The following is a 27,300-nucleotide window of genomic DNA, read 5'->3' on the forward strand; positions in this document are numbered from 1 at the left end:
AATTCAGAATCAAATTTTACAAGTCACATCATTTAAAAAGTTTATATATAATAAATGACAAAAAAATTATGGATGATAAATTCAAAATGTTCACATGTTCTTAATTTGTTTACATTCATTTAGCTTGACATGAACATTGACAATGTTACCACAGTAATTAGCCCAAAAATCTTACGTAGCTTTAGAAAAATTACAAATAAATCATGGAATACAGTTTTAATATTTTATTCTCACACCAGGAACCCAAAATACTTTTTTAAAAATAAGTCGCATAAAAAAATCATGAAACCATTTCTAAGAAAACTAAATAAACAATTCCTATACTGAAGAAAGCCACTTCATCAACAAGGAAGCACTTCTACAGAATGTTCAACTAAATACATCACAACTTTGTAATCATATTAAATGTATATAAACTAGCAATAATTATAAAGGAAGGATACTTGTGTATGGTCGTTAGAGGTAAATACTACTGATTAATTTACAATGAAGTATAATGTGAGGTATCATTACAAAAGGATTTTAAAACACACACACACACACACACACACACACGTCTGGAGTTTTTCATTGCCTCTAGTCGTTGTTACGATTAATGATGCTGAAGTAATAACTAAACAGTAAACAAGAATATTATTTACTGCATATGGCACATCTCTACATCTTCAAACATGAGAAATTATCATTATTGATTGAAAAATAAAGAACATTTCTATAAAACGATTAGGGTACTGACACTAACCTTTTTTTCAGAATGATGAAACAACAGACACCGGAACACCTCGAAGGCCACTAATTTCTGCAGCAATTAATATGTCACGTGCCGTATCACAGTTTATGGGACTCGTTATACAGGTAACAAAGATATAATTATTTCAACATTTAAATCATTCGTCACACTAGGCAAGTGAATCAACAAACCATCCACACTGTTATATTCACTACATTTTTCTTTTCTTAAAAGTTCTGTCTTATAAACAACTTATCATGAACAACTAATCGCTTATCATAACATTAATATCTTTTTCGTTCAACCACCCACATTTATTTAATCATTTAACTTATAGTATTTCACTAATTCCGCATCTGAATAAAATGTTTAATTAATCTTATGATCCAGTCACAAACAAACTTTACAAAGGCAAATCCACACGGAACATGATCACCTTTAACTACACATTTCATCATGTCTCGCGCTGAATAGCTTGATGCCATGCTGCCAAAGCTTTTTGATTACAAAATTTCTCTTTTAGTGATTAGGAAAGTAAATTTTCCTTTAAATGAAATTATGAAGTCACGAATTAAATTTTATTAATTATGTGAAATGAATGGCTACTTTAAATTTTACAGTAAAAGAATTATTCAAAAAATAATTATTATTTTTTGTTAGCCTCTTTAAGCGTAAAATATAATTATTTTATTCGTGGAGTGGTTTTATCTCTACATGCATAAAATATGTGTGCACACTGCTGACACGAGCGTGTATCATTTTTCTTTACTGATATATAAATAAACGAATTATGACATTATGACAAAAGTGTGTAAACCAATTGTAACTCTAATACATTTATTTAAATTTGCTTTCAGAACTCATTCTGAAAGAAACTTTCAACGTCAGTGGAATTCTCGGTGTACCACTTGTGCCGCGTTAAAATAGGGGAAAAATATCATGATTAAATTTAGGTAGTAATCTTCCTTTCATGATTTCCGTAATTTGAACTTAACACGTAACCATCAACAGAATACTTGATCGACTTTTTAAGTTCCATTTACATAAAACGGCTCTAGAAAGCTAGTTAAAAAAAATCTCTGAAAACTGTTTATTATTTTTATTCACTTACAATCAAGATCACAGTACTTGACGTGGACAGTAAGCCGTTTACGTTTTAAAATTTTCGAGTTTATTCTCCCCAACTGGTCTCCCAAAATAATTTAGGCGCAGATTATTGTTTGAATGAAAAACTGCTTAGAAAAAGTTCACATTTATTTTCTGCGATTTTTTTTTAACCTAAATTTTACTTTAAAAAAGGATTCTATCTGAAAACAAATAGTGCATAACATTTAAAGTAAGGTTGCTAGAACCTATTAATGAAAAATACTGAAAATTCATTTTCTTTCAAGATCAAGTTAACTATGATGCTCTTATTTTCATTAAAATTTAAATATAATATGAGTTAAAAAAAAATCCCTTTTTCATTTAAAATTAAAGTAACAAAAACTAAAAATGATAAGTTCAAACAACTCATGGAATATTTTATCTCCACCTAGGTGATTAAAGGAAACCATTTCCATTGTCTAGTAAATTTGTCTATTGTAAAGAGAGGTATTAGTAATTTCCTAAAAATGACTATTCTTTTTAGCAAATATTCCATTAAGATACATTCAAAATATACTAATAAAGAAGTTTTTGATCTATCTGATCAATCTCTAGTGGTTATAATCATTCGCTGACAATACAAATAGATCAAATTAATACTTAATCTAATCCATTCATTGGATTACAACTCTCAGTCTAATCCATACATTTGACAAAATTCACAAATGTGAAGCACTGAAAACACAAAAATGCATTAAAACTCATGTCTAAGTTCTTATTTCATAAAATTTTAGTCATCACTTTTCATTTACAAAATTTGTATAAATTAATACTATATTAAATAAGTGAAATAGATCTTTTTGTTACAATTTATATTACATTAAGAATTTTTTTATAATTTTTTATTAAGTTTCCTTTTATTTAATAAATCTCATATTTATTAATATAATCATTTTTTTTTTTTTTAACTAAGAGTGTTCTTTAATTAAGCATATTGTCTGTGATTATAATCTGATATTACATTTCTTTATTATTAAAATATCAAATAAATATATTTATGTTACCTAAATTGTTTACCTAAAAGGTAAACAATTTGAGATGTGCACATACAAGCACATACAAATTGTTTTCAAACTCTAGGGAGTTTGTTAAGTACTAAACGGAATAATAATTGGCTGAGGAAAAAAAAAAGAGCTAAATAGATGAGGAATTTTGTTATGGATTAAATTAAATTTCTACTGTTAAAAATTCTGTTTCTTGAAAATGGACCTGAAATATATCATAAATATTTTTTCCTTCATAAAGATTTGCTATATATTTATTTAAATAATAACTTATATATTTAAATGAATGAAAGAAAAATTATCTTTAGTGAAAATAAATTTAATGCAAAGAATAAATAAATACTAATTTGTTTCAAAATTTTATGAATGTGATTTTTTATTGTAATGAGTTTGAATTAACTTTTTGATGATAATTCAGATTTTAATTTTTAATTTAACAACAATAAGCTAAACATAACAACAATCTAGTTCTGTATTTATCAAAATAAAATAAGAGGAATTGTGATACTCTTCACATCTGAAAAAGGTTTATCTGTGAAGAGCGAATCTTATGAACTACTTGATGGAAAAAATTGAATTTTATATAAAGTTAAATCTTGTTTTTTCTGTATTATTCTTGTAAGTTTAAATTTATTGTAAAAAATCTGTAGGAAATAATAGTAAATTACGAATATAAAGAACTCTGAATTCATGATTGTCACCTATTTCTTGATATATATAAAAAGAATAGTGTTGATAAAGCATGGAATTCTTAAATAACTTTTCAACAATTAAATGTAGAAAGATGAATTTTTTAGCAAATCATCCTACTTCAAAACAATCTATTTTTCAGAATAAAATAAAATACTGCTTGAGGTCGCTACTCTAAGCCATGTTTGGAACTAGCTGTGAAAAATATTAAAATCATTTTAGTTAGGGTGTTGTTATAGTCAACAAAAATTTTATCTTTCAGCTCTTTAAAATGATATAACCCTTCCTATCCCTATACCTTACGTTTAACGTTTTTGAGTTTTTCCCCCATGGAGACTCAAAAGAATATAGTAATCTTATACCAAAAAATGTATCATTTTGAGGTAGGAGCATTTGCTAGATTTTATTTATTATTATAATTTTTTTAGTGTTTAACTGTTGAGCAGTTATTTAAGAAACATTTTAGATTAATTTTGAAACTGGCCATGAAAAACATTAAATGTCTGCCATTTTGGTTACAGTTATAGACTGATTTTTTTTTAATCCCCTACAAAAATACTTTCACAGTTGTACCCTTCACATTTAAAATTGTTTAGCTGTCCCCCCCCCCCCATGGAGCCCTCTGAGGCTTTGGGTGTGATGGTTCCATACTGAAAAATACATTGTTTCAAGGTAGGAGCATTTGCTAAATTTCATTTTTGTATGTTTAATTGTTGAAAAATTATTTAAGGGTTCCTATACTTCATTAAAATTTGTATATATATTATATATATATATATATATATATATATATATATATATATATATATATATATGTGTGTGCATTAAGAACAGAATTTTATTTCTTATTTAAGTATTTTTTCCTAATAAATGGTACTAGGTTCAAATCTTGGTCATCAGGCATTATGTTTTTTCTGTCATGTCCATCCATATAAAATAGATGTGAAGACAAGAATTTCATTACAATTATCTCATTCTTACTTGTCTCTTAGGAAACAATACAGCTACTTCATAGCCCATCACAATAAAGCAACTTTGCAGATAAGTACAAGGTCTATACTTTGTTGAACTACTACATGAAGCTACTTTATTTTAGCAGAATCTGAGACTACAACAGTTTAATTCAATATTTTTTTTCTTTCACAACTATTTTTTCACTCCATTGTTAATTAAAATTATGTACATATGGTAACAATGCTATTACAATACAGCATAAAAAAATTTACAATTTATTGCAAAACGTTTCCTACATTTACTGAAAGCCAACTTTATCAATTCTATTTTGCTATTTATCTAAACCAATCATTGAAAAACTTTCTAAAATACTCAAAATGATCTGTTTTTAAATACACATATTAGTGGTAATTTAAAAATAACCTCTTTGCAGTTACAGAATGTTGAAATCTTTCTTTCCCATAAAAAAGGATGGTACGTGGGTTTATTTGTTTGATGTGTGTGCTCACATTTTTATTTTAGCTGCTATTGGCGCAGAGCAGACCATGTGGTGCACTGAACAGCTGTGCACAGTGCATCAACAGTTCATTCATCAAACAATTTCTCTAAAATTATATTTGTATTTTGAGGATAAAAAGGAAAACCTTGGGTCTGTGATAAAAAATTACAACTCAAGAAACAGCTAAAAATGTTCAGGATTTTGATGCTGTTCGTTGTAAAAGTTTTTGTTGTTAATATGCTAAATTCATGAGTGTTATTTAATTACAGCTGGGAAAAACATTTAAAAAATCATGTATAATGAGACATAAACCATGTAACATTTCATGCCAGGTGATAGGCCTGCCTTTTTTCTTTTCTACCTTAATCAGTTTTTCTACAATAAATTATATCTCAATAATAATGTTAAAAAGAACAAGGTTTAACAGTGTGTAAAATTTTTTCCAAGAAGTGGTTCATTTAATACATCCCTTAAAAGACTAACTTTTCTTTTGTGGTATATTCTTATTCATAGCCTAATAACAAAACCAAGTTTTGTTCAATGTTATGAAAATTTAGCATATTAAAATAAACATCAATGGCTGTTTAAATCAAAATCAAATCTTTTTATTCAATGAAGATTATAAGATATATTAAATTTAGCATGTTTTACAGAGTATTATACCCAGTTCTCGTTGGCAGACATAGTCAGCACTAGTTGCTGACTGAACATCATCTTCATCAACATCCCTAAGGTAGATGAACATTGCTTATCAACACAGTCTACAAATGGCTTGTGCATGCTATCATATAACTAACTTTGCTTACATGCTTTATATATGCATAAATTTTTCATTAAACCTGGCAAATCATGTAAATAATACTCATAAGCAGTAAATTGTAGAGAGAATTCTTTGAAAACCACTGATCATTAAATAACTTTCACTTATATATTTAACATAGTTAATAAATTTATAAAAAATATTTTGTGATAAGTAACCATATTTCACTAAGGTATTCTGAACTTTTTTTTTGTATAAAATAAATGAGATTTATGAGATTGAGATTGTCTGATGAGATTGTCTTATGAGATTCTTAAAAAACCTGTGATAAAAAGAAAAGTTTCAGAAGATTATTTATTAGAAAAAAGAATTTAATTTTTTTAATCTTTTTGTATAAATTATGAAGGACAAATGGCTCTTTTAAAAAAATTGTTAAGGAATCTTGTATTGCTTCTGCAGCAAAACACTTTTTAAAAATGTTACAGATTAAACTTGTCTATATTGGAAAATTATGATGTGACATCAATTCATGAGAATTACCACTGAATTAATCAGATTTTTATACTTTACAAAATGTCCACTTATTTTTAATTATTCACCAAATGAAGTGATATCTTATTTCAACTCAACTTAGAGCATTTCATTTAGTTGTGATTGTGAGCAGTTATTACGACTATGTTTTCAGATTTTTAAGCTACATTGCAAAGGGTTTTCTTGTTACTAAATGGAATGACAATTTTTTCATAAAATTCATTTTCTCATGCAAAATGTTTACATTTTACAAGAGAAAATAGTTATAAGGGCTAATTCTAGTTCTTAGAATTATAAAGATAACAGCTTAATAAAGGATGTATCAAAATTTAAAGCCCACCTCCAATCTCATTTTTTAAAAACTCATTTTTATAAATTTTTTTGAAATGATGTACATATAAAGTTAAAAGTAACGAATATACATAGAAAATATAATTCAATAGATTAAATATGAGGTTTAAAAACTTAACTTCATTAGCCATTTGACTCCTTTACCTAAGTTGTCAATAAGTAGCACCATCTAGGGTAGTGATAACATATTGAAATTGCCAATCCTCCCTTCTGCATAGCCTCACTTAGTACTACTTGGCTAATATATTGTACTAAACATCAATAAAAAAATGCTGTCTGTTGCACAACATGGCATTGTTCCCATGCCAAAAGACTACAAGACATTATTTCCATACAAGGCACAACTTGGAACAACTGACTTTCATCAGTCAGGTGAGACTATTGTACCTGAAAGTAAAGAAAGTTGGCCCTCACACACTAAGCCTGGTGGGTGCTCTTTGTATAATACTATTCTGTAAATAATATTTCATAAAAATAGATGTTTATATAACTATGCATGTACATTTTTTATTTGTAAACAATTTGTAACATTCAAAGAATGTAAAATTGTACATTTTATTGTTTAGGGAAATTTCTGTCATGAATTCTTTTTCTTTTGCAATGCACAACTATTTTATTACTACTTAATTTCTGTAAATATTTCTTATAATAAATGAAATGGAAGTACACATGTAAACATTTTAATTCCTTTACTATATAATCTAAATTATCCTCCACTACATGTATGCCAAAATCTATGTACATATAAATCTCTGTGTAAAGAAATGTATAAAAAATCAATATTAATATGAAAGACTAAACTACAGTCACTAGGAGTTCACCCATGTTTACTGATAGTTAATTCATTACCCAGTGTTTACATTTTCTGTATAAAAACTTCAGGTATGACTTGTAAAGTAAACAGTTCTGTTCCACTAAGGTAGTTGGTGATACTGCTGCTAAATTTATGGCCTTGATTTCAATTCCTGGCAAGTCTGGATTTTTTTACTCTATTTCAAGCACCTTTTTGGATCTTCCTATCAAAATTACATGCTGAGAAATAAAACTTTTAAAAATAATAAAGGGGCATCCGGTTAATAATCCATAAAAAACTATATCATCAAATCAGTCAATTTAAATTTTTTTTTTAAATCAGTGTTATGTACAAGGCTCACTAGCTGCAAGATATTGTAAGTGTTTTTAATTATTTACTTTTTTCTCTTTTAGTCTGTAATATAAAGCTAAAAAAATATTAAAAAGTAGTAAGCAACTCACTTTCAAAATAATGGATTTTTTTATTATTATAAATACTTTTTGAAGCAAATTATAGTTTCTTTTCTAATTGGAGGATCTGGTAGCAATGTGTGTTTAAAAAAAAAATAGAAAAATCCTTATGTAATGGAAGAATATAATTTGTGTTGTGTTTACTTAACTGTCAGTCCTTATAGTATGAATGATCATGCATCTGACCCAATTTAGAGCTAGCACTGGAGCTTAAATTGTGTACTCCTGAGTTGCTGTGTTTTTCAGAGTATATTTTGTTAGTTTATAGTAAAATTATTACATGTATTTTGTTAGATTCTGAAAGTAACACAGTAACATTCTTTTCTGAAAATGTTAGTAGTTTTATATGACTATTAGTTGATGTATATTAATGTTTTGTGTTTTCTGTCACAAGATAAGTATTTGATTTTGTTCCACATTTTATGTAGTATGTTTTTTATAAGTGTAGGATTGGTAACAATTACCCTGGACGAAATGGTTTATTATATTGAATTTTTAATATAATTGTTACATGACAAAGATGTGTGCATTAAGTGATATAATAATATGTGTTTGAAAGATGCATCTTTGTACAGTGAGGAATGGTTAGATGTATTAATACCCTAATGGATGTTACACTGTTAACGGGCTGTACGTTGTAGCAGAATAATGGACTGTACTATGAATAAAATAATTACACACTGATTGATAACTAAATATACTATATTTATAAGATTAACAATATTAAACCATATTACTATAATGCAGAGGCCGTACTGGCGGGCATGTATACTCTAAGACTGTCCAACTCCGACTGAATAGTATACAGAATGTTCTTAATACTAAAGCTGCCCATAGGCAGCACTGAGTGTCTGATTTTAAACCATACATACACTGTTGCATATTTTGTTACAGCATTTGTTTATGCTAAGCAATACAAAATTGATGATCAGTAACAAGCTCTTCTTGTCTGGATAAAAATGCTTTGATCTTTTGAGGGAATGAAATTTGACGATCTTTTGAGGGAAAGTAAAATGTCTATCGAATAAACATTTATTTTGCCTTTCTATAACATTAAGGGCTAACACTGCAATTTAATTTGTATACTGCCGAATCGCTGTGTTTTTCAGAGTGTATTTTGTTAGTTTATTGTAGTATGATTTCACCTTTTGAAGGAAACTTGAACATTCCTCTGGATGAGATTTTTTGTTTATAAAAACACTTTCCATTAATGATACATCATTCTTTCCATATTCTTAATTCCTTCTTCCCCATTAATGATTCTTTGAATTTAATTATGTTAAGTTGTTTTTGAAAGTAGTTGAGAATACTGGGTCCTGAACATTCTATAATGAATCATCTATGTGATCTTGAGGGGAGACTGTCCGGATCAACCCAATGGCTCTGTTTCTGGTATGGTAGCTGCACAGTAAGTGTAATAGCAAGCCCCATTATCCTTCTTAAAAAAATAATCTATTTGACTCTATAAACTAATGGTCTAATTTTTTTTTCAAGTACATATTATTCAAATATTTCATTCTCCAAAAGATTTGTGAAATTATAACTAATAATTAACTAATAATTAATTTGTGAAAAGGTAACTTTTATATTAGAATTAATTGTAAAATAAATTTAGGAAATCTATTTTAAATCTGTCTGTAAATTGTTTAAACATAGGGAAGATTTCCTTGGTGAAAGTACTGCAATAACTTCTTAAGGATAATAAAAATCTTTTAAATAATTTTTCAGGATGCTGTACAGCAATTACGAGAATATATAGAAGAACGACTGAAGGGAATAATAACGAATAATAGTAATATGACAACTGTCAGCTGATAAAAACTAGTCGTTAACTGAAATACTTTGTAAAAGTTATGACCATATGTGACTATATTAGTTTTCATGGCATGACTGTGACACCAAATGTAACGTGATGTTACTTAAAAAACAATTCACTCATATTGTTTCATGAGTGGATTTAATTAAAATCAAAAAAACAACTATGAGACTATGCACTAAAAAAAAATTACCAAACAAATATCAGTTATCAGAAAAAAATACTTAGAAGAATATTTTAAATAAAGTGCAATGAAACACAATTTATGTTCATTTAAAAATAATACAGTATAAGTAAATATTTGATTGAAAATAATAAATTAATTTTTAATTTAATAAAAAAATGTAAATAAAATTTTAAATATATAATTATAAATATCAGTAGTTGAACAAAATTTTAAGATATGAAAATAATTTTAAATATTTGAGTTTAAGCTCAAATAAATTAAACTATATTGTAGTACCTAACATAGATGCTAATGTAAATAAAATATTACAAATTGTGTTAAAAAAAGGATTGCTCAAATATATTTGTTATTCTTTCTACTAAACATTTTGATAATCTAAATTTCATTATTACCTATATTTACAATATGATAACATCAATTTATCACAAAACTGATTGAAGAAAATAATTTTATTTTCTAAATTACAGTACTCATATTAGCAATAACACATTTATTTATTCCCGTGAGATGGATAAAATATTTACTTCAAAATCATTTGAACAAGAATGTGTGAAATAATTTAAATTTCTTCCATATAAATTCATTATCAAAACTAATTAAGTACTAGATGTGTAATTCTGGTTGAAAATATATATTGATAACAAAAACAGATATCAATAGTAACCAAAATCATGTAAATAAAATTTACTCATACTACATCTAACTGAATGAATGTATATCAACAAAAGTATTAAAATATAAATATAAAAAATCAGTCTAACTGTAAAGCTTTAGTTTAACATTTCTATTATATTGCAAGAAAGGAAAGCTGTTATATTGTAAAGTAAGGTTATTTTATAAGGAAAAAACATTAATGTTAAATTATTTATATTTAACTTTATAATTTATTAGACGATAACTTTTTTTACGATTTACTTTTCCCTTAACCTTTTAGCTTAATGGATAAGAACTTACTGCCATACTATAATTAATAACTTTGCATTACAGCAACTGAAAAGGACAACAGACTGTATACAGATATGTACACTTCTTACTATAAAATATGTTGTTATTATGTATATAATATTTTTAAGTTGTTATATTGTAAATTTATTTTTGTATGAGTGAATGCGTAAAAATAAATAATATAATTTTATTTATAAATCAAGTGTAATGTTTTCCTAGATAATTATTAAAAAATGTCATATTTTGACAAGTTCTTAAATTTAACTGTTCCCTGAGGAAAAATTGATTGAATATTTTTAAGATTTATTGCTCATTAAAATTAACAGGGGAAAAAATTGCAAATGAATTCAATCAAGTTTTTAACTGCTATAAAAATTTTGATAAATACATCAAAATACTTTTAACCATTCCACAGTAGTCTTCATCACAAAATGACATTACTGTTGTTCAGTTATGTACAGGAGTCTGTCGGCAATGACAAAAATCTTCTGATAGGAACATAAAAATCTCCATTAAATTTATAATCTGGTTTGATTAGATTTTAGTTATTGGTTAGTCAATTTTCTAGTTTCATGTTTTTTTATAAATTATATTACAAACAATAATATCAGTTTATACATTTTTTTCACAAAATATGAAATGTGTTAGTTGTATAGTTGAATACAAATCAAGAGTACATTTATGCTGTTCCACCAGATTAAGATACATCAGAAAGGAAGAAAAAAACTGTTATTGATTATTATCACCTTATATAACAGAAATGCCGATTACCATTCTGAAAATATTTATAAATAATTCAATAAATTTAAATGCATGCTTCTCTTTAAACAGGTGCACATGAATGTCTGACAAATACATAGGGTGCTCATTCAAATACATGGGTTCAACTGAACATATATTCTGTTGCATGTAGTTTAATATGAATTAAGCAAATAGTAAAATAAAAGTTAATAGTAACAAATCATAACAACAGAATGAATTTCAACCAGACTGTACTTGAACAAAAGAGCTGCCATTTCAGTTCATAAAATGGTTACAAAATCTATATCCGTCATGCATTTCCATCATTTTATTTTGATATCAAACTGCTGTAGTTGAATTTTTGTTGAACTGACAATTCCAAATGATACCAAATTTATTTTGCAATAAAATAAATACTGGTTTAAAACTAATTAATATAAAAATGCTCATCAGATCCTGGAATGCATTTCTTTTGCAAAAATACCATTGGGGTTTTAAAATTTAACTAAAATAGTAATCAACAGAGTATAAATAAGGGAACAAACATATTAGAACATTAGTATTATTCATTAATATTCAGATCAAAATGTTAAAATAACAATTTCAATGGCATTGATTATTTTTTAAAGCTGTTAAAATTTTATTTTTCTGACAACTCCTGAAAAAGCTGTATATTTTTATGTCAATAAAAAGAAAACATCTATCTCATAAGTGTTATTTTACACAGAAAAGATTGATAAGTTTAATGGTATAATTAAATTTTTTTGACAACACATAAATCACTCACAAGTTAAACACTGCTTAGTATATCTATTAATATGCCAAAATTATAAATGAAATTTTATCTGACAGACTGGTAAATGAAATGTAATGTTAATGTATACATAATACTTTAAACTTTATACATAATACTTTATAATCAGTTTAATAACTCACAAAAAGCTACTAATTGTAACAGGAAAAATACTCCCTGAGTTAACTGATTTATTAGCTTTACCAGCAATTCTCCCAACTGAATTGGTCAGTTGTAAAAAGGAACTCCAGTTTTCACAGATTTCATGATTAATACTAACTTTATAATTATAATTATACTACTTTCACAGGCTTATTATGATTAATACTAACAAATAAATTAAAAAAATAACTAATATTTTTAATTGGAAGAATAAGAATTCAAGTTATTTGTACTAGGATTCCCTTTTATTACTTCACATGTGAAATAATAATAAAAAAACGGAAAAAGGTTGCATAGCTTTCCTGGCTTTGGTCTTGATAAATTTATTTCAAATGTACTACAGGGTTTTTAAATGGTAATTATTTAATTAAGAAACATTTGAAGTACAATGTAAAATATATAAAATTTCAGTAAAAACATTTGGGTCCAATCTGATGGTCTTGAATAAATAACATTTTATATTACAAATTATGTAAGTATAATTGAGAAAAAATAAAAATTCTTAGTATAACGTTTTGAATTCCAGTCTAACCCATTTGCAAAATGATGTTTTTATTAACAAAATTACGTTGTATTTAAAGTAGAAGTGTTAACAAAATCAAAGTTTTTAGTAAAAGAGGTTTGGATGCCATTTCACGTGCTTGCTCAATAGCTATCTTAAATAACATTGTTAATAATAGCCATAATTTGAAAAACAAATAAAGTATCAAACATTATAAGAAATTTTAAACATTTTTTAAAATTATTGTCAAATTCCATGTAACCCATGTTTAAAAAGTTCCCATGTTATCTACATTAATACTAGATGTTATGGGTTTTCAATATTGATAATTAAAAAAAAAATTATATTTTCAGTACAGGTACCCCATTTAACCCCCTTGTTTTTTGAGGCTTAAAAGTTTATTTATTGGAATAATTATTTAGTCAAATAAATCAGTCTAATTCAGACCAGTGTTATTCAACAAGGATAAAACAATTATAGTTTAATAAAAAAATCTGATGTGGGCACTACATTGACTTCCTTGTATGCCTATTAAATTACACATACACATTTTTATAAGTACATAAAATTTTATTTACCTAATAACGACTGATATATATATTTTTTTTATTGTTATTACTGAATTATTATTTACTGTAAACATTTTTTTTACAATCAGAGGTTAATAATTATTAATAAATCAATATATTTAAATTAAAAAAAAAAAGTTAAAAAAAAAACAGGTAAATGAAGTCAGATTCAAACTGATGCAAACTGATGCTTTTCATTAACTAAAATTTTATTTGGCTACAACTCTGGAACCAATGGAAACAAGTACCACTTATTAAATACTGTTGAAAAGCTCTCGATGAAGGCTTATTCTTGCAGTTAAGAAGTCCAAAATCCAGACGTTTTGGATTTTGGACTTTTTTTTGGAAACGTTTGGTCCAGTCGACTGCAATCAAACTGGGAGGTGCACAACTAGATGTTACAGCAGTCCTAAATACAAAATTTCAACATTCTAAGGCTAATTGTTTTTGAGTTATGCGAGATACATTTGTATGTACATATGTACAGACTTCATGCTGAAACTAGTCAAAATGGATTCAGGATGGTCAAAATGCATATTTATGTTTAAATCTGAAAACATAAATTTTTTAACTTTTTTTTTAATTTAAATATATTGATTTAATTAATAATTGTTAACCTCCGATTGTAAAAAAAATGACAATAAGTAATATAATTCAATAACAATAAAAAAAATATATGACAAAAGGCAGAGGTGTTTAGTGAAATAAAATTTTATGTACTTTTCATTTTAAAAAAATGTGTATACGTAATTTAATAGGCGTACAAGGAAATTATGTGGTCCACATCAGATTTTTTTTTATTTATTAACAAGGGTCTTGGAATCCCAGCAATTGCATAAACTTTGGTTGACACCTAAAACTTTGGTTGATCACTACATTCTTGTTTTCCAGCTAGGCTGCTGCTGTTGCAGCAGCAATAAAGCTATAGCAGGAAAGTAAAAATTTACATCGTATATTGTTATCTCTATTCTTTCACAGATCCACAGACATAATGATCCCTACACTTTTACTGTAGCAATCTGGATATTTAATTTTCTATTATTATGTACACTATGGTTCAAGTAATAACCATTATAAAAAAATTATCATTTTTAGCATTGTAATAGTAATATCTGTTAGAGGTATTACAGTCAGTTCCAACACAATATTAAAAATTCTGCAATTAACTATGCACGCAAGCAAGACTATAGTAACGGTTAGTATAGTTTTTTACTATGGTTACTATACTTTACTATAGTTACTATAGTAACGGACTATAATAACTCAAAGCAGTAATTTTTAAAGAACTCATATAATCATAAAAAAAATAAATGAATAGAAACTAAAAATAATTCAAATAGTCAACAAATAAATTATCAGTAAAAATATAGTTTTATTCCCACTAAGAATTGACCAACATTGACTTATCTGAAATACATAATAAATAAATAAATAAACAATAAATTATTATTAAAACTGAGATAAAATATCAGTGGCTACAAAACAATCATTTAAATCATGTTATTTGATTTGAATAACAAATTTTATTTACAGTATTATAAAAAATAAAAATTACAAATAACTTTAATATAGGTATAACTTTGTAATAATTATAATTAGTTAATAAACTAAACAAAAATCTCAGGAACAATTTAACTTATAAATGAATAATAATATCAGGTAATAGTGCTTTAAATTATTCATTCATTCCAGTTTTTTGTGTATACAACAAAAATAAAAATATTCAAGGTATATTTCATATTAAGAATTTAAATTAAAACTAGAATAATTCATCTAGTAAAATAACATGAAAAACTAAGAAATATAATAAAATAGATAACTAAAAATATTTATTATATTTTTTTGTTAAAAATAAAAATAATTTTTTCAAAAGATGAACCCCAACCAACATATAAAGCATATTCTAACTGTTTATTAACTGCAATACACAAATAATTACGAACATTTATATACCATCATTATATCTGAACAACTGCTGCTTTAAACAGTTAATTATGTTTATGCAAATATAAAATAAATATGTTCATAAACAATATATAACATCAAAATACATAATTAATTTTTCTTTTTAATAAAAGAATTTAGAAGAAATCTTTGAATTAAATCAGAAGAATAGTTTTTTTAAATTTCCTCTTAATTAGACTTTTGTAGTTCTGATCCAAGATATGAATAGATTACAATATGTAATTAGTAATGCTTACTAATTTTTAGATAAGGAAATCCAGCATCTTTCAATTTAAAAATTTAAATTTATAAAGCAGTATCACAGATAAAAGTAAAAGTAAAAAGATAAAAGACAAATGAAGAGGAAGGAGATGTCAATAGCAGTACTAGAGTAATATATGTAATTGAAACATTACTTTATGGGTTTGTTCAAGTAGTTATTATAGCAATCTCTTTTTACACTTATTTAAGAGCTTATGATAACTAGGACAATAATTGTCATACATATATTCTCTGAACTTCACAGATTTGCTATTTACTATTCTCAACCTTCCATTACATTCCAGCCTAAGATATTTTTCATGAAAAGAGTAAATAATAAATATAAATAAAAAGAATATGTAACACCTATTTACATTTAATTATATGTAATAATATTAAACATAACTTCCTATTAATTTAAACTACAATGAAAATTCAGGAACAATTTAATTTATACATTAAAAATTATCAGGTAACCGTGCCTTGGTACTAATAAATTCATTCAATTTTTATGTGAATACTGGCTTAATAAAGTTACTTAATGTTAAATGAGATGAAGTAAGATAAATTTCAGAAAATTTACAATAACCTTTTTTCTAAAATTATCCTTGAAATAATTCAAGGAACTAGTATTTTTTCATAAATTAATAACATAATTAATTAAGCAGTTTGAAACATTATAATACCTCATAAGCTTGAACATACTATTAAATAATCTCGTAATTAATTGTTAATCTAATAAAAAATTATATTAAAAAAAAATTAAGTATAAACTTCACATTGATCTAAATTAATTCATTGTAAGCATACGGAAGGGACAGGCAAATGGTACATCAAGATTTTATGGAGTTTATTTAGAATCCTATAACTTTCAAAGCAGTTATGAAAAGAAAAAAAATTACAGCTATTAACACTAAGTCATACTATCAAGTTGTTAAATTATGTTCATATTATTGTTAAATGCTCATGTTCAACTTTTATAAGTTACTTATAATGGGAGAAAACGTTTAAACTACTAAATAATTTAAAAGATTCTTCATTATGTCACTGAATAGGTTATGATGAATTTGAGCTTTGCGCCATATTTAAATGTAGTAGTAGTGAGAAATAAGTCTATCATGAGAGGCAACAATCTTTGCAAGTATTATGTCAGTGTTCTCTAGTCAATATGGCAAGTTGGGAGCATATGGCAAGTCTGTGAAGCATTACATATTTGCCATTGATATGTTCATAGAATGTAAATGTGTAGTACAAGTGCAGGGAGCAGTTTGATTATACTTTCAAATTGCTCACCGTGGTTCATGCCCATCAAGGACAAATATATTATAGTGGGTTAAACAGTTGATGCAATTGGGAATATTACTAATCAGTCCATTATCAATAAACAAATGGTGTGTACTCTGAAAACAGCAGAGCAAGCAAGACAGGCAGTGGTAGCAAATCCCAATACTCTGCCTGGCAACAGTCTCTTGCTTTGATTATTTCCTACAGAAGTTTTTCTGTATATTGCATACTGACCTTCAACTGCATCCACAGAAAATTCAGATCCATACAAAGTACATAAAATCTTTTAAATAACACAAAAATACCAATTTTTGTCATATAACTAACAGCAACTAAACACAGTACAATATATATGACAATAAAAAAAATTATAAATAATAAACAAGATATAAATAATTGTGTAATACATCAAGATGTGATAAACAAACAATTTTACATTATATTGTTGTAAACAAGCATGCATAATATACATTTATCATAAAATACATATCAAAAGTTTCAAATTTCAGGTAATTTTAGAAATAATTATCAAAACCATTAGTCAACTGAATCAGAGATCGAGATAAAAATAATTATTTATTAATCATCAAAGCAACAACAAGTTTGTCTAATTACAATTACTTCATGATAGATGAATTCTGTAACACATGAAAAATGCTGGGATTTGAACCCAGAACATTCTGAATGAAAGCCAAAGATGCTCCACTTCACCATAAAGGTCAGCAATATAATAATAAAAATATGGATTTTCTTAATTCCAAATGTTCTTTTTAGATAATATACTTAAATAAAGTTACAATTGGAAACTCTTCACTAATTACAAGATACTTTGTATTCTCAACTTTTTTTTAATCATGTTATAGCTTATTTAATGTTAAATCTTTATTTAATGAAAGATAGCTCTGGCATTAATTAAGCAACATTACCTTCAATTATAAAAACTGGTAGTGCTGAAAAGTTTAAGCTAAATTACATTTGGCTTAACTTATCAAGTACTATAAGAATACAATACAAAATTTACCCAAAATACCAAGTATTTTTCATCAGAATGAAAAAAAGATTGAAAATAAATCATCATGAATTTTGCTAATCTTTATGAAACTATGGTGACTTTTTTATTAACATGGCCCAAAATTGGACTAATATACAAAACAACTTGATAAACCAACTTTTTCTTGCTTGAAAAAAATGGAACTAGCAAATGTAAAAATTATCACTACCAAAAAAAAGTTCTTAAAATAAATACTAATTAACTTTGTACTTAAATTGTAATGGGTCATCAAAAATGGTTGCAGCAATAAAAAAAAAAAATCATATATGTAATTGAAATAAGAAGTATTAATTGGAACTGCAAAATAATCGGAATATCATCAAGTTTTTATTACATAGGGACCGACTGTGACTTAGCTGATGCACACAACACAGTTTGATCTCTGATTGTGTGATTGGCCCATTCTTGTTTCATGAGTCTACAATCACAGCGAATGTTTAATTAGATATAAAACTGTATATTTTCCAAGTAGACCAATTTAAACAAGAAGGTAATATTTCAACAATATTGCTGTAATATTTCAACAAGATGGGATGGTGCGTCTCCATACTTTAGCCTAGGTACTCGACACACTCTCAATGAATGTTCTCTAATCATTAGATTGGTAGAGCCGGTCCTGTGCTTTCGTCCCAAAGACGCCCAGATTTGACACCTTTAGACTTCTTTCAATGGGGATATGTTAAAAACATTGTCTACAGTGAAAAAAGGATGTAGAACATTTAAGACAATGAATCACTGCTGCTATTGCCACAGTCATGCCTGCGATCAAGCAGACTTGGGCAGAAGTCAATTATCAACTGGATGTTTACAGAGCAACCAATGGAGCTCATATTGAAACATTCTAGGGTAAGAAAAAAATACTTTTTGTGTTAATGAATTTTTAAAAAAAATATTTGTTTGATTATCTCTAATGGTTTCGGATACAATTTTTTTAAATTGCTGCTAATGAATATTTATAACTTAAATTTTGACAAAAGCCATTCTAAAATTTAATTTATTTCATAATTACAGAAAATAAATAGAATTGTTACCGAGATGATAATTTTAATTCATAAACTATTCTTCAGTAAAAAGCAGATAAAAAAAATCACAATATGACCAATCGTAGAGCTTGTTTAAGATTTATATTCATGGAAAAACACCTATTAAAATGTAAAAAAATTGGTTTTTAACTTATTTTACTGAATAAAATAATAATAAAAATATTATTTCTATTTTATTTTTAATGATTGCAGCAGTGCTGTTTCAAAGTTAGAGCAACCAGGAGTATGTTCTACTGTCAATCTTCTGCTATAAATATATGAACAGCCAAGAATAAAAAATAAATTTTCCAAAAAATGTTTTGTTTGCAGTAGAACTCTAATGAGAACTGATATAACTCTGGCTGTTAAAACATATGTAATTCATGATATTTTCCTTCATATTTATTTATATGATTCTGTGTAATAGAGTGAATGGGATAAAGACCTTGAATATCATAGCAAACATGACAATTTCATCTTTAAAAAACTGTGATAATACAAGAATGGTATAGCACTCAATTTTTTTTTTTCTGTTTTTCACTCCACTTTTAATTAAATCAGATGCTGAGTGCTTTTACTTTATATTGTGGTCTTGCATTCTCTTAGACATCTTACAGTAAATTGGTATGTTGGCATATTTATGGTATGATTACTGTTTTATGTCTGCAGTTTAGGTTGTTTGCATTCATGTGCATGCTATTATATAATTCCACACATTGTTTTTAGTAATTTTTCATATTATTATCGTTGTAAGTTTTAAGCTATTTTATTAACGAAAAATGGACTTTTGAATCTGAAATTACATTATGATTACCTTTTTTTCTAAATTCATAAATAAAATACTAGAAAAGTGTTTAAATAATGATGATTGATTTTAGTTTGAGCAAAGAAAATCAAGTGAGGGCAATAATAATAATTGTTATTCTTTTGGAACTAAAATTCCAAGAGAAAATGTAGATGTTACTGAAAAAAAAAATCTTGCAAATGAAAATTATCATAATCTATATTCTAACATGGGGAAACGTTTGCTGTGTTGAGCAGTGGTGACTCGTTCATTCCAAAATTAATGTTGATGTTATTGTAAATATTATTTCTGAAGGAGCTATTCAAAGTTGTAATAGCACAGATTAAATTCAAGTTAGTAAAAATCATAATAACAATAATAATAATTGAACTGAAAATGAAACTGAGATTCATGAAAATATTATTCATGAAGGAGGAATTTCAAGTTCTAGTGTGGATGATAGGATGATATTCAATTAGAAACTGAACCAAATTAAATTACCACATATAGCAATCTACTTCATATAGCTCTTCAAGTTTGGCAATACATCTAAAGACCCAAATTTTGAAATGAATGAATTGTAAAACTAAATTGAATGGTGAAGTCAGCAATTTGAATGGCTGAACCTTTTCCTGATTAACATGATGATTCAACTAACGCTGATGAAACAGATGTCAGTAGTGATGAGGTTTGGATAAATACAGTAATTTTTATTCCAGATTTTCCTTTTAATTAGTGTACCAGATAATACATGTTGTTATGATGCATATTTTTGAAGTTTGCAAAGATATGCAAGTAAATAATCAGAGTACTGATAATTATGTAATAAACCTTGATAATTTAAATAAAATCAAAAAAATAACTCTCACTGAAAACTGAATAAAATAAAACACATTTTGTTAAATGAAATGAAAAAATATTTTCATTTTTGTTTATTAGGTGGTAAAGTTCTACTTTTTTATATGCCAAAATACTTATTGCAGGATCCTTTGTACTATCATCCTACCTTCTAATATACATTATCTGGACATAGATTTGCCTCTAAATAACACAATTTAAAAGCTGTACATCCTTCTGTGGAAGTAATGTAAATGAACTTTACAAAATACAGCTATTACTGGATGAAGTTGTAATAAAATCTCAGAACCTACAATAACTGGGTCAAGCTTTATCATTGCATTACAACATATTGCTATTCAGAAGATATTAGATTTCATCAGTTTATTAAAAAAAAAATCATAATATAGAATAAAGTTTTGAAATGTGAATCTCAGATGATTAAATACTAAATTCGGAAATTTATCAAGGAAAAGATTCTAATGTTACAGAAATAAAAAGACAAGACAGGTTAGCTTTGTGATCAATGCAATCTCTTATATAGACAGTCTTTTTTCAAATTAATGTTTTTTATTCAGCAAAGGATTCAATTAAAAAAAATAACATTTATTAAATTTTGTGACAGTGTTGTAAATGAGAAAAAGGAAAGCTTTAAGTTGTTTAAATGATTAAAAAAAAAACATAAGCAACAAAGAACACACAAAGAAGAAATGCTCAAAAATCAATGGTAAGTGAGCTTGAAATTCAATAGTTCCCTAAAATAAGATTTCAGCTTCATTAAAAAGAAAATATTTACTGTGATTATCCTACAGAAATGGAAAGAATCAAAAAATAAGAACTCAGCATATGATCTGTTCGAATCTACTCTGCTTTGGATATTGCTTTCAATAACTGTATATTATCACACTTAACAACTTGATGCAGAAAATAATGCTTGATTTTTAGCTATGTTAGTGTTTTTATGAATTCAATTTATATCTCATGTTTTTATTTTAGCCTAATTAAAAATTAACATTTTCAAACCCCAAAAACACAAGGAACTTAATTTTATTTGTAATTATTTATTCTCAAAGAAACAACAGACATTTTCCTAATTAAAGTTTTCTTATGATAACTGAATTTTTATAGCACATGAAAAAAGTCAAGTTTGACTGGGATTTGAATCCAGAACCTTCTGGATGAGAGACAGAGACCCCTACCACTTTGTTTTAGAAGTTGGTAAATAATAGCTGAAGCAACTTTTAGAGAGATTTTTTTATTTCTAATTTTTTCAAACATTATAGCTATTTTCATTAACAATTGTAATACTTGACAATTAATTTTAAATACATAAACTCTTTAAATAAATTTATTTTATTTTCTATTACTTTATTTTTTTTTATTTACATAAATAAAAAGTTAACTAAAGTTAAAAATGTTAACCAAATAATAAAAAAAAAGAAATGCTTGGCTAAATTAATGAGACAAGTGAATAAACATTAATTTTGAATTCATAAAATAATAATTATTGCACGTATAATCAAGTATCATGTGACTGCTATGACAGATATGTAGTATTTTCTGATCCTATAAAAAGACAAATCTGTCCATGGGGATGTAACTGCTGTATGCAGTGTTCATTATTAAATTATTCATTTTTTGGGTTTCTCATTCTGTAATCATAGATTATATTCCTGTAGCCCTATTATTTTCAAAAAAAAAACACACACACACATATATATAAATATATATATATATATATATATATATAAATATATATTATACATACAGAATCTGAAAAGTAATCTTTTCTAAGGCAACACAAATACTACTGCAATCAAATGAAAATCATTTTTCAACATGTCTATAGAGAAATAAATGTTATTAGACTGTTTATATATAAATGTAACTCATAAACACACACAATAATCTCATTGTATTTGTTAAAATTCATTTAACAAATATGATAAACATTATTTCTCGTGATCTTGGATAGACATCTTGAAATATTTAAAAATTAATATTGAAAGCTAACATGGAGTTTCATTAGATAGAAAATACAACATATCTTAAACCTACCACAGCATAACGGAGCAGAGATCTGGAAAATATTTGGGATAAAATTTATTTGAAGGAGAGTAACAATAACAATAATAATAATAATAATAAATATAATAAGCTACACATCCCAAAAGCTATCTTAATTACTGACTCAATAATAATAATAGTAATATATAATTAAAATCTATTCTTAATATACATATACATCTGCAGCAATATCAAATATTATTATTTTTATAATATTTATATAAAATTTGTTATACCACACAACAAGAACATGTAACAGTTACTTATATGTATATAAAAATACATATGTAAAGCAAGTGCAATATATCTATTCAATGTTATACAATTTCAATCAGTGCAAACACACAAAAACATATTCTCAAAAAAAAAAAATCTATATATTTATTTTTAAACACAAATACTCATTAAATCACTGCACATGATTCACACAATTATCTTATTTTTATAAATATAAATTAAACTAAATCGCATGATAATTAAAACTATATTAATAGCAGTTCTTTTAGTAATTAATCACAGATATATCTGATTTATTATAATAATTAATGGTAAAAAGTGACAATATATTTTAAACTTCATGTAAAATGACATTTAATAATAAACATGAAAATGAAATAACAGAGACTGATTATTTTTTCTTTGGTTTATATACTAATTGACACAAATTATGGTATACTATACAATTAAATTATATACAATCCACATAAAATGACAATGCAACAAATAGTTAATAAATATCAATTAAATGAATAAGAAAACAAAAATAATTATTTATAAAAAGAAATAACAATATCAAAATATTTTTTCAAAGCAAAATAAATATAATTGTTTATATTGATAATGCAGCTAAAAAATGTTATATAGAATTACAGTACACAATAAATGATTGTAAAAAGCACAATTTTTTTTTATAAAAAAAAAAAAGGTAAATATTTTAATAAGAATGGATTTTCCATAATTAAAAAAATTAAGAAAAAAATAACAGTAAATGAGATCAGTGCTAAATCTTTGATTTAAATTCAGAAATTATGAAGAATTACTAATTTTTTAAGAACAAAATTAAATTAGATAACTTTTAACAATTTAATAAGAAATTATTTACAAAGAATTTTAGATTTTGTTACTCAGATAAGAATATAACTGAATGGAATGGAAAAATTGTATTATACCTAAACAAGGTACCTTAAAATTGGGGTTGGAAAACGTCTCTTTGCATTCTCCCAGCAAATGACTTTGGGACTGCATAATTCTGGTAATAGTAATCAAATCGGTCAATAATTGCATGCTTTTGAAGGGTGCATACCACTGAATATTTTTAGAATGGTTTTGATTATATTATTTATTTTATTTAAAGTTATTGTATCTTGAAAATGAGTAAAGATAACAAAAGAAATTTGATATACGCACTCTGTAATTTTATTTAAAAAAAGGGAAGAATGCTACTCAGGCTGTTAAAAAAATCTGTGATATTTATGGACATGGTGGAGTATCAGTATGTGTGTATCATAAAAGCTGATTCAAGCATTTTCAATCTTAAAATTTGGCTGTCAATGATGCACTGCACTACACTATGGTCAGCTGATTGACTGTAAAATTTGATAATCATGGAAAAAATTGAGCAGGACAGGAACATTAGTGGTTATGACATCAGTAATGAACTAAACATTGACCACAAAACAGTTTAAATTTTTAAAGAAGGCTGGTTACAAAAAAAAATACAAAAACTCTATACGGTTATGAGTCACATGATTTAACAATGAAAAATTTAATGGATCAAATTTCTATCTGCAAATCATTGATAAAATGGAATTTTTAAAATGACTCATTGTAGACAATGAAAATTGGATCACATACAACAATGTGTAGAAAAGACTGTGGTCTAAGCAACATAAAGCTCTGTAAATGGTGGCAAAGCCAGAATTGATGCCAGGAGGTTCGATGCTGTGTGTGCGGTGGGATTAAAGTCAAGCGACCAAGATAGAGTGACCCCCAATTGATCGATAGGAAAGGTACCATCTTCCATCACAATGTCAGATCAAACACATTTTTGGTTACTGTCAAAAATTGAGAGAGCTTGTTGGGATGTTTGAAGTATCCATCATAGAGTAGAGTCCTGACTATATAGTGTCCAACTACATCGTTTCAGTCTTTATAGAACTCTCTTAAAGGTAAAAAATTAATTCAAAAGAGGCCTGAAAATTATTTATCTAGAAAATTATCAGTTTTTTCTAGAAGAAAAACTGAAGTTCTGCAGTAATGGATTATGATTTTACCTAACGGCAAAATATGGTTGACCAAATAGCACATACTGGTTTTAATAAACTTCACTTAAAATACAAAAAAAATCTTGTTTTACTTTTTGCATTAAAGTACAAAAAAACTTTGTTTCCAATTCATTATATATGACCGATCAAAAAATAAGTATAACAACATTAAGATGTCATTCAGAAAAAAATATTTAAGTCATTACTATACTCAATAATTAATGTGAAAAATTTTAATTCTTTTTAGGAATTCAATAAGTGTTATAATTTCTTTAAATTTACAGATGCCAGTAATAAATAATTAATATGGTATATAAATCGTTCCACACCACCATAAACCTAGTGTGCTAATATTTGCCAGAATATGGTGGACTTATGTTTAAAATGTATACAGTATTATTCAATTAATCTATTAGATAAAATTTAGAAATATATATGTATAAAGCAACAGAAACTGGCTATAATTCTTGTTTGAAAAAAACATTAGTGCTGTCTGGGCTTTGTACCGAGTGGCATAGGGAAACAGGAAATTTTGAAAGTAGTAGTGGCAGTCCTGAGGAGCTGGTAAGAAGATGGGAGTGGTCCTTCTGTGCACAACTACCTGCCACTTAGTAATCATGGACCAGTGGGTCAATAAACAATGTGCAATTGCTTTGAAGGCATTTTTCAAGAATGGTGACTGCTGCTCAATGGGAATTCCGATGTCATTATAATTTAGGATGTCATGATCTTGTTCCATCTTGCCATGCCATCAAGACAAGGCTGAAAATTTTGAGACGGGTTCAGCTCTAAAAAAGAAACCACCTGCTGGTGGTTTCTTTTTGTGGTAAATGACCCCAGAAATATTGAAGCAGTTCAGGCCTCAATTGGAAGCCCATGATGATCGGCAAGGAAATGCACAGCAGCGTTGAAGCTAAACCGAACAACCATCTGCCGAATACTCCACAGTGATTTGAAGTTTCACCCTTACAAAATTCAAGTTGTACAGGAAGTGAAACTAACCAACTAAGTGGTGAAAAGAGATGCAGAATCTCAGCATTTGCTTACACAAATGCATATGTTCGAATGGACATTGTTTTTAGAAATTAAAATTTTTTACGTTGGACACTTAGTGGCATGTAATTTAATTTTTGTTTTCAACAACAAAACTTTTAAATTGATTTTTTTTTACTTTTGTGAGAGTTACTTCAAAATTTCCCATTTCCTTGTGCCACACTGTACTATTTTATGTTGATATTGGTTAGGTCAAAGTCTGTATTTCTTAAAAATTTTTATTTATTTTTTTCTTAATGAATCCATTTAGAAAAGAAAATTAAACGTGTAAAATTTTATGAACAGAATATTAGAATGATGCATTAAGACTTTTTAAAATAAAATAATAAATACTTTATGAAATAAGGTAAACAAATTAGATTTACATCCAGTACCTAACAACTAGAACAAAAGTGGCAATATTCAAGTTCTTCCTATATCCTAATTCAGTAAACTTCCTTAATATGTAATACTGAAACAAATATATACAGGAAAATTGAAGATCAGAAGTTAAATCATACATGTAATTAAAAAATTTTGTAACTAATTAAAAACTTATACAAAAAATAATAATATGACAGTGTTAAATAACAAAAAATTACACAATACCAGAATTACAACAAAACATTTCGGCAAAAACTGCAATTAATAGATTTTAGATAACATTGGCGATGACATTTAATGTGATTGTTTATCATCTTTTTAAATCCTAACTGAAGAAAACTCTTTATAAAGAAAAAATAACTAGTACATTACTGAATAATACGTACATAAATTTTAAATTTATTAAAATTTTTAAGTTTCAAAAAAAGTAAAAATAGGTACAATATGGTGTCTAATCCAGCTGGTCAACTTAGTTTTTAATATAAGATTAAAAATAAATGAAGAAGAAACAGATAACTGTGGATGCCTACTAATGCCATAAACAAAGAATTCATGCATTCTTACAAAAGATCCAAATTATGTGTGAACAAGATAAAAAATTGAGGAATGTTGTGCTTTTTTTCATCAGATAACATTCTATCAATAAAGTTACATTTCTTTCAAAGTAAAGTCGAAAATAAGGGTCAGTTGGCAATAAAAAGTTATTGGTAGCAATGAATCAGATCAT

General features: G+C 26.4%; 1 protein-coding gene across 1 annotated transcript in view; it reads left to right on the forward strand.

Moving 5' to 3' along the window:
• Nucleotides 1-9,998, forward strand: part of LOC142319309 (uncharacterized) — a 250,944-nt gene extending 240,946 nt beyond the window's left edge. Inside the window, exons 17-19 of the mRNA XM_075356430.1 lie at nucleotides 754-855; nucleotides 5,677-5,756; nucleotides 9,657-9,998. Of these exons, the coding sequence (XP_075212545.1) occupies nucleotides 754-855; nucleotides 5,677-5,709 (135 nt within the window). The 3' untranslated portion in view covers nucleotides 5,710-5,756; nucleotides 9,657-9,998. The remainder of the gene's footprint in view (nucleotides 1-753; nucleotides 856-5,676; nucleotides 5,757-9,656) is intronic.
• The last annotated feature ends 17,302 nt before the right edge of the window (nucleotides 9,999-27,300 follow it).

This window comes from Lycorma delicatula, chromosome 2 (genome assembly GCF_047948215.1).
Source record: "Lycorma delicatula isolate Av1 chromosome 2, ASM4794821v1, whole genome shotgun sequence".
NCBI lineage: Eukaryota > Metazoa > Arthropoda > Insecta > Hemiptera > Fulgoridae > Lycorma > Lycorma delicatula.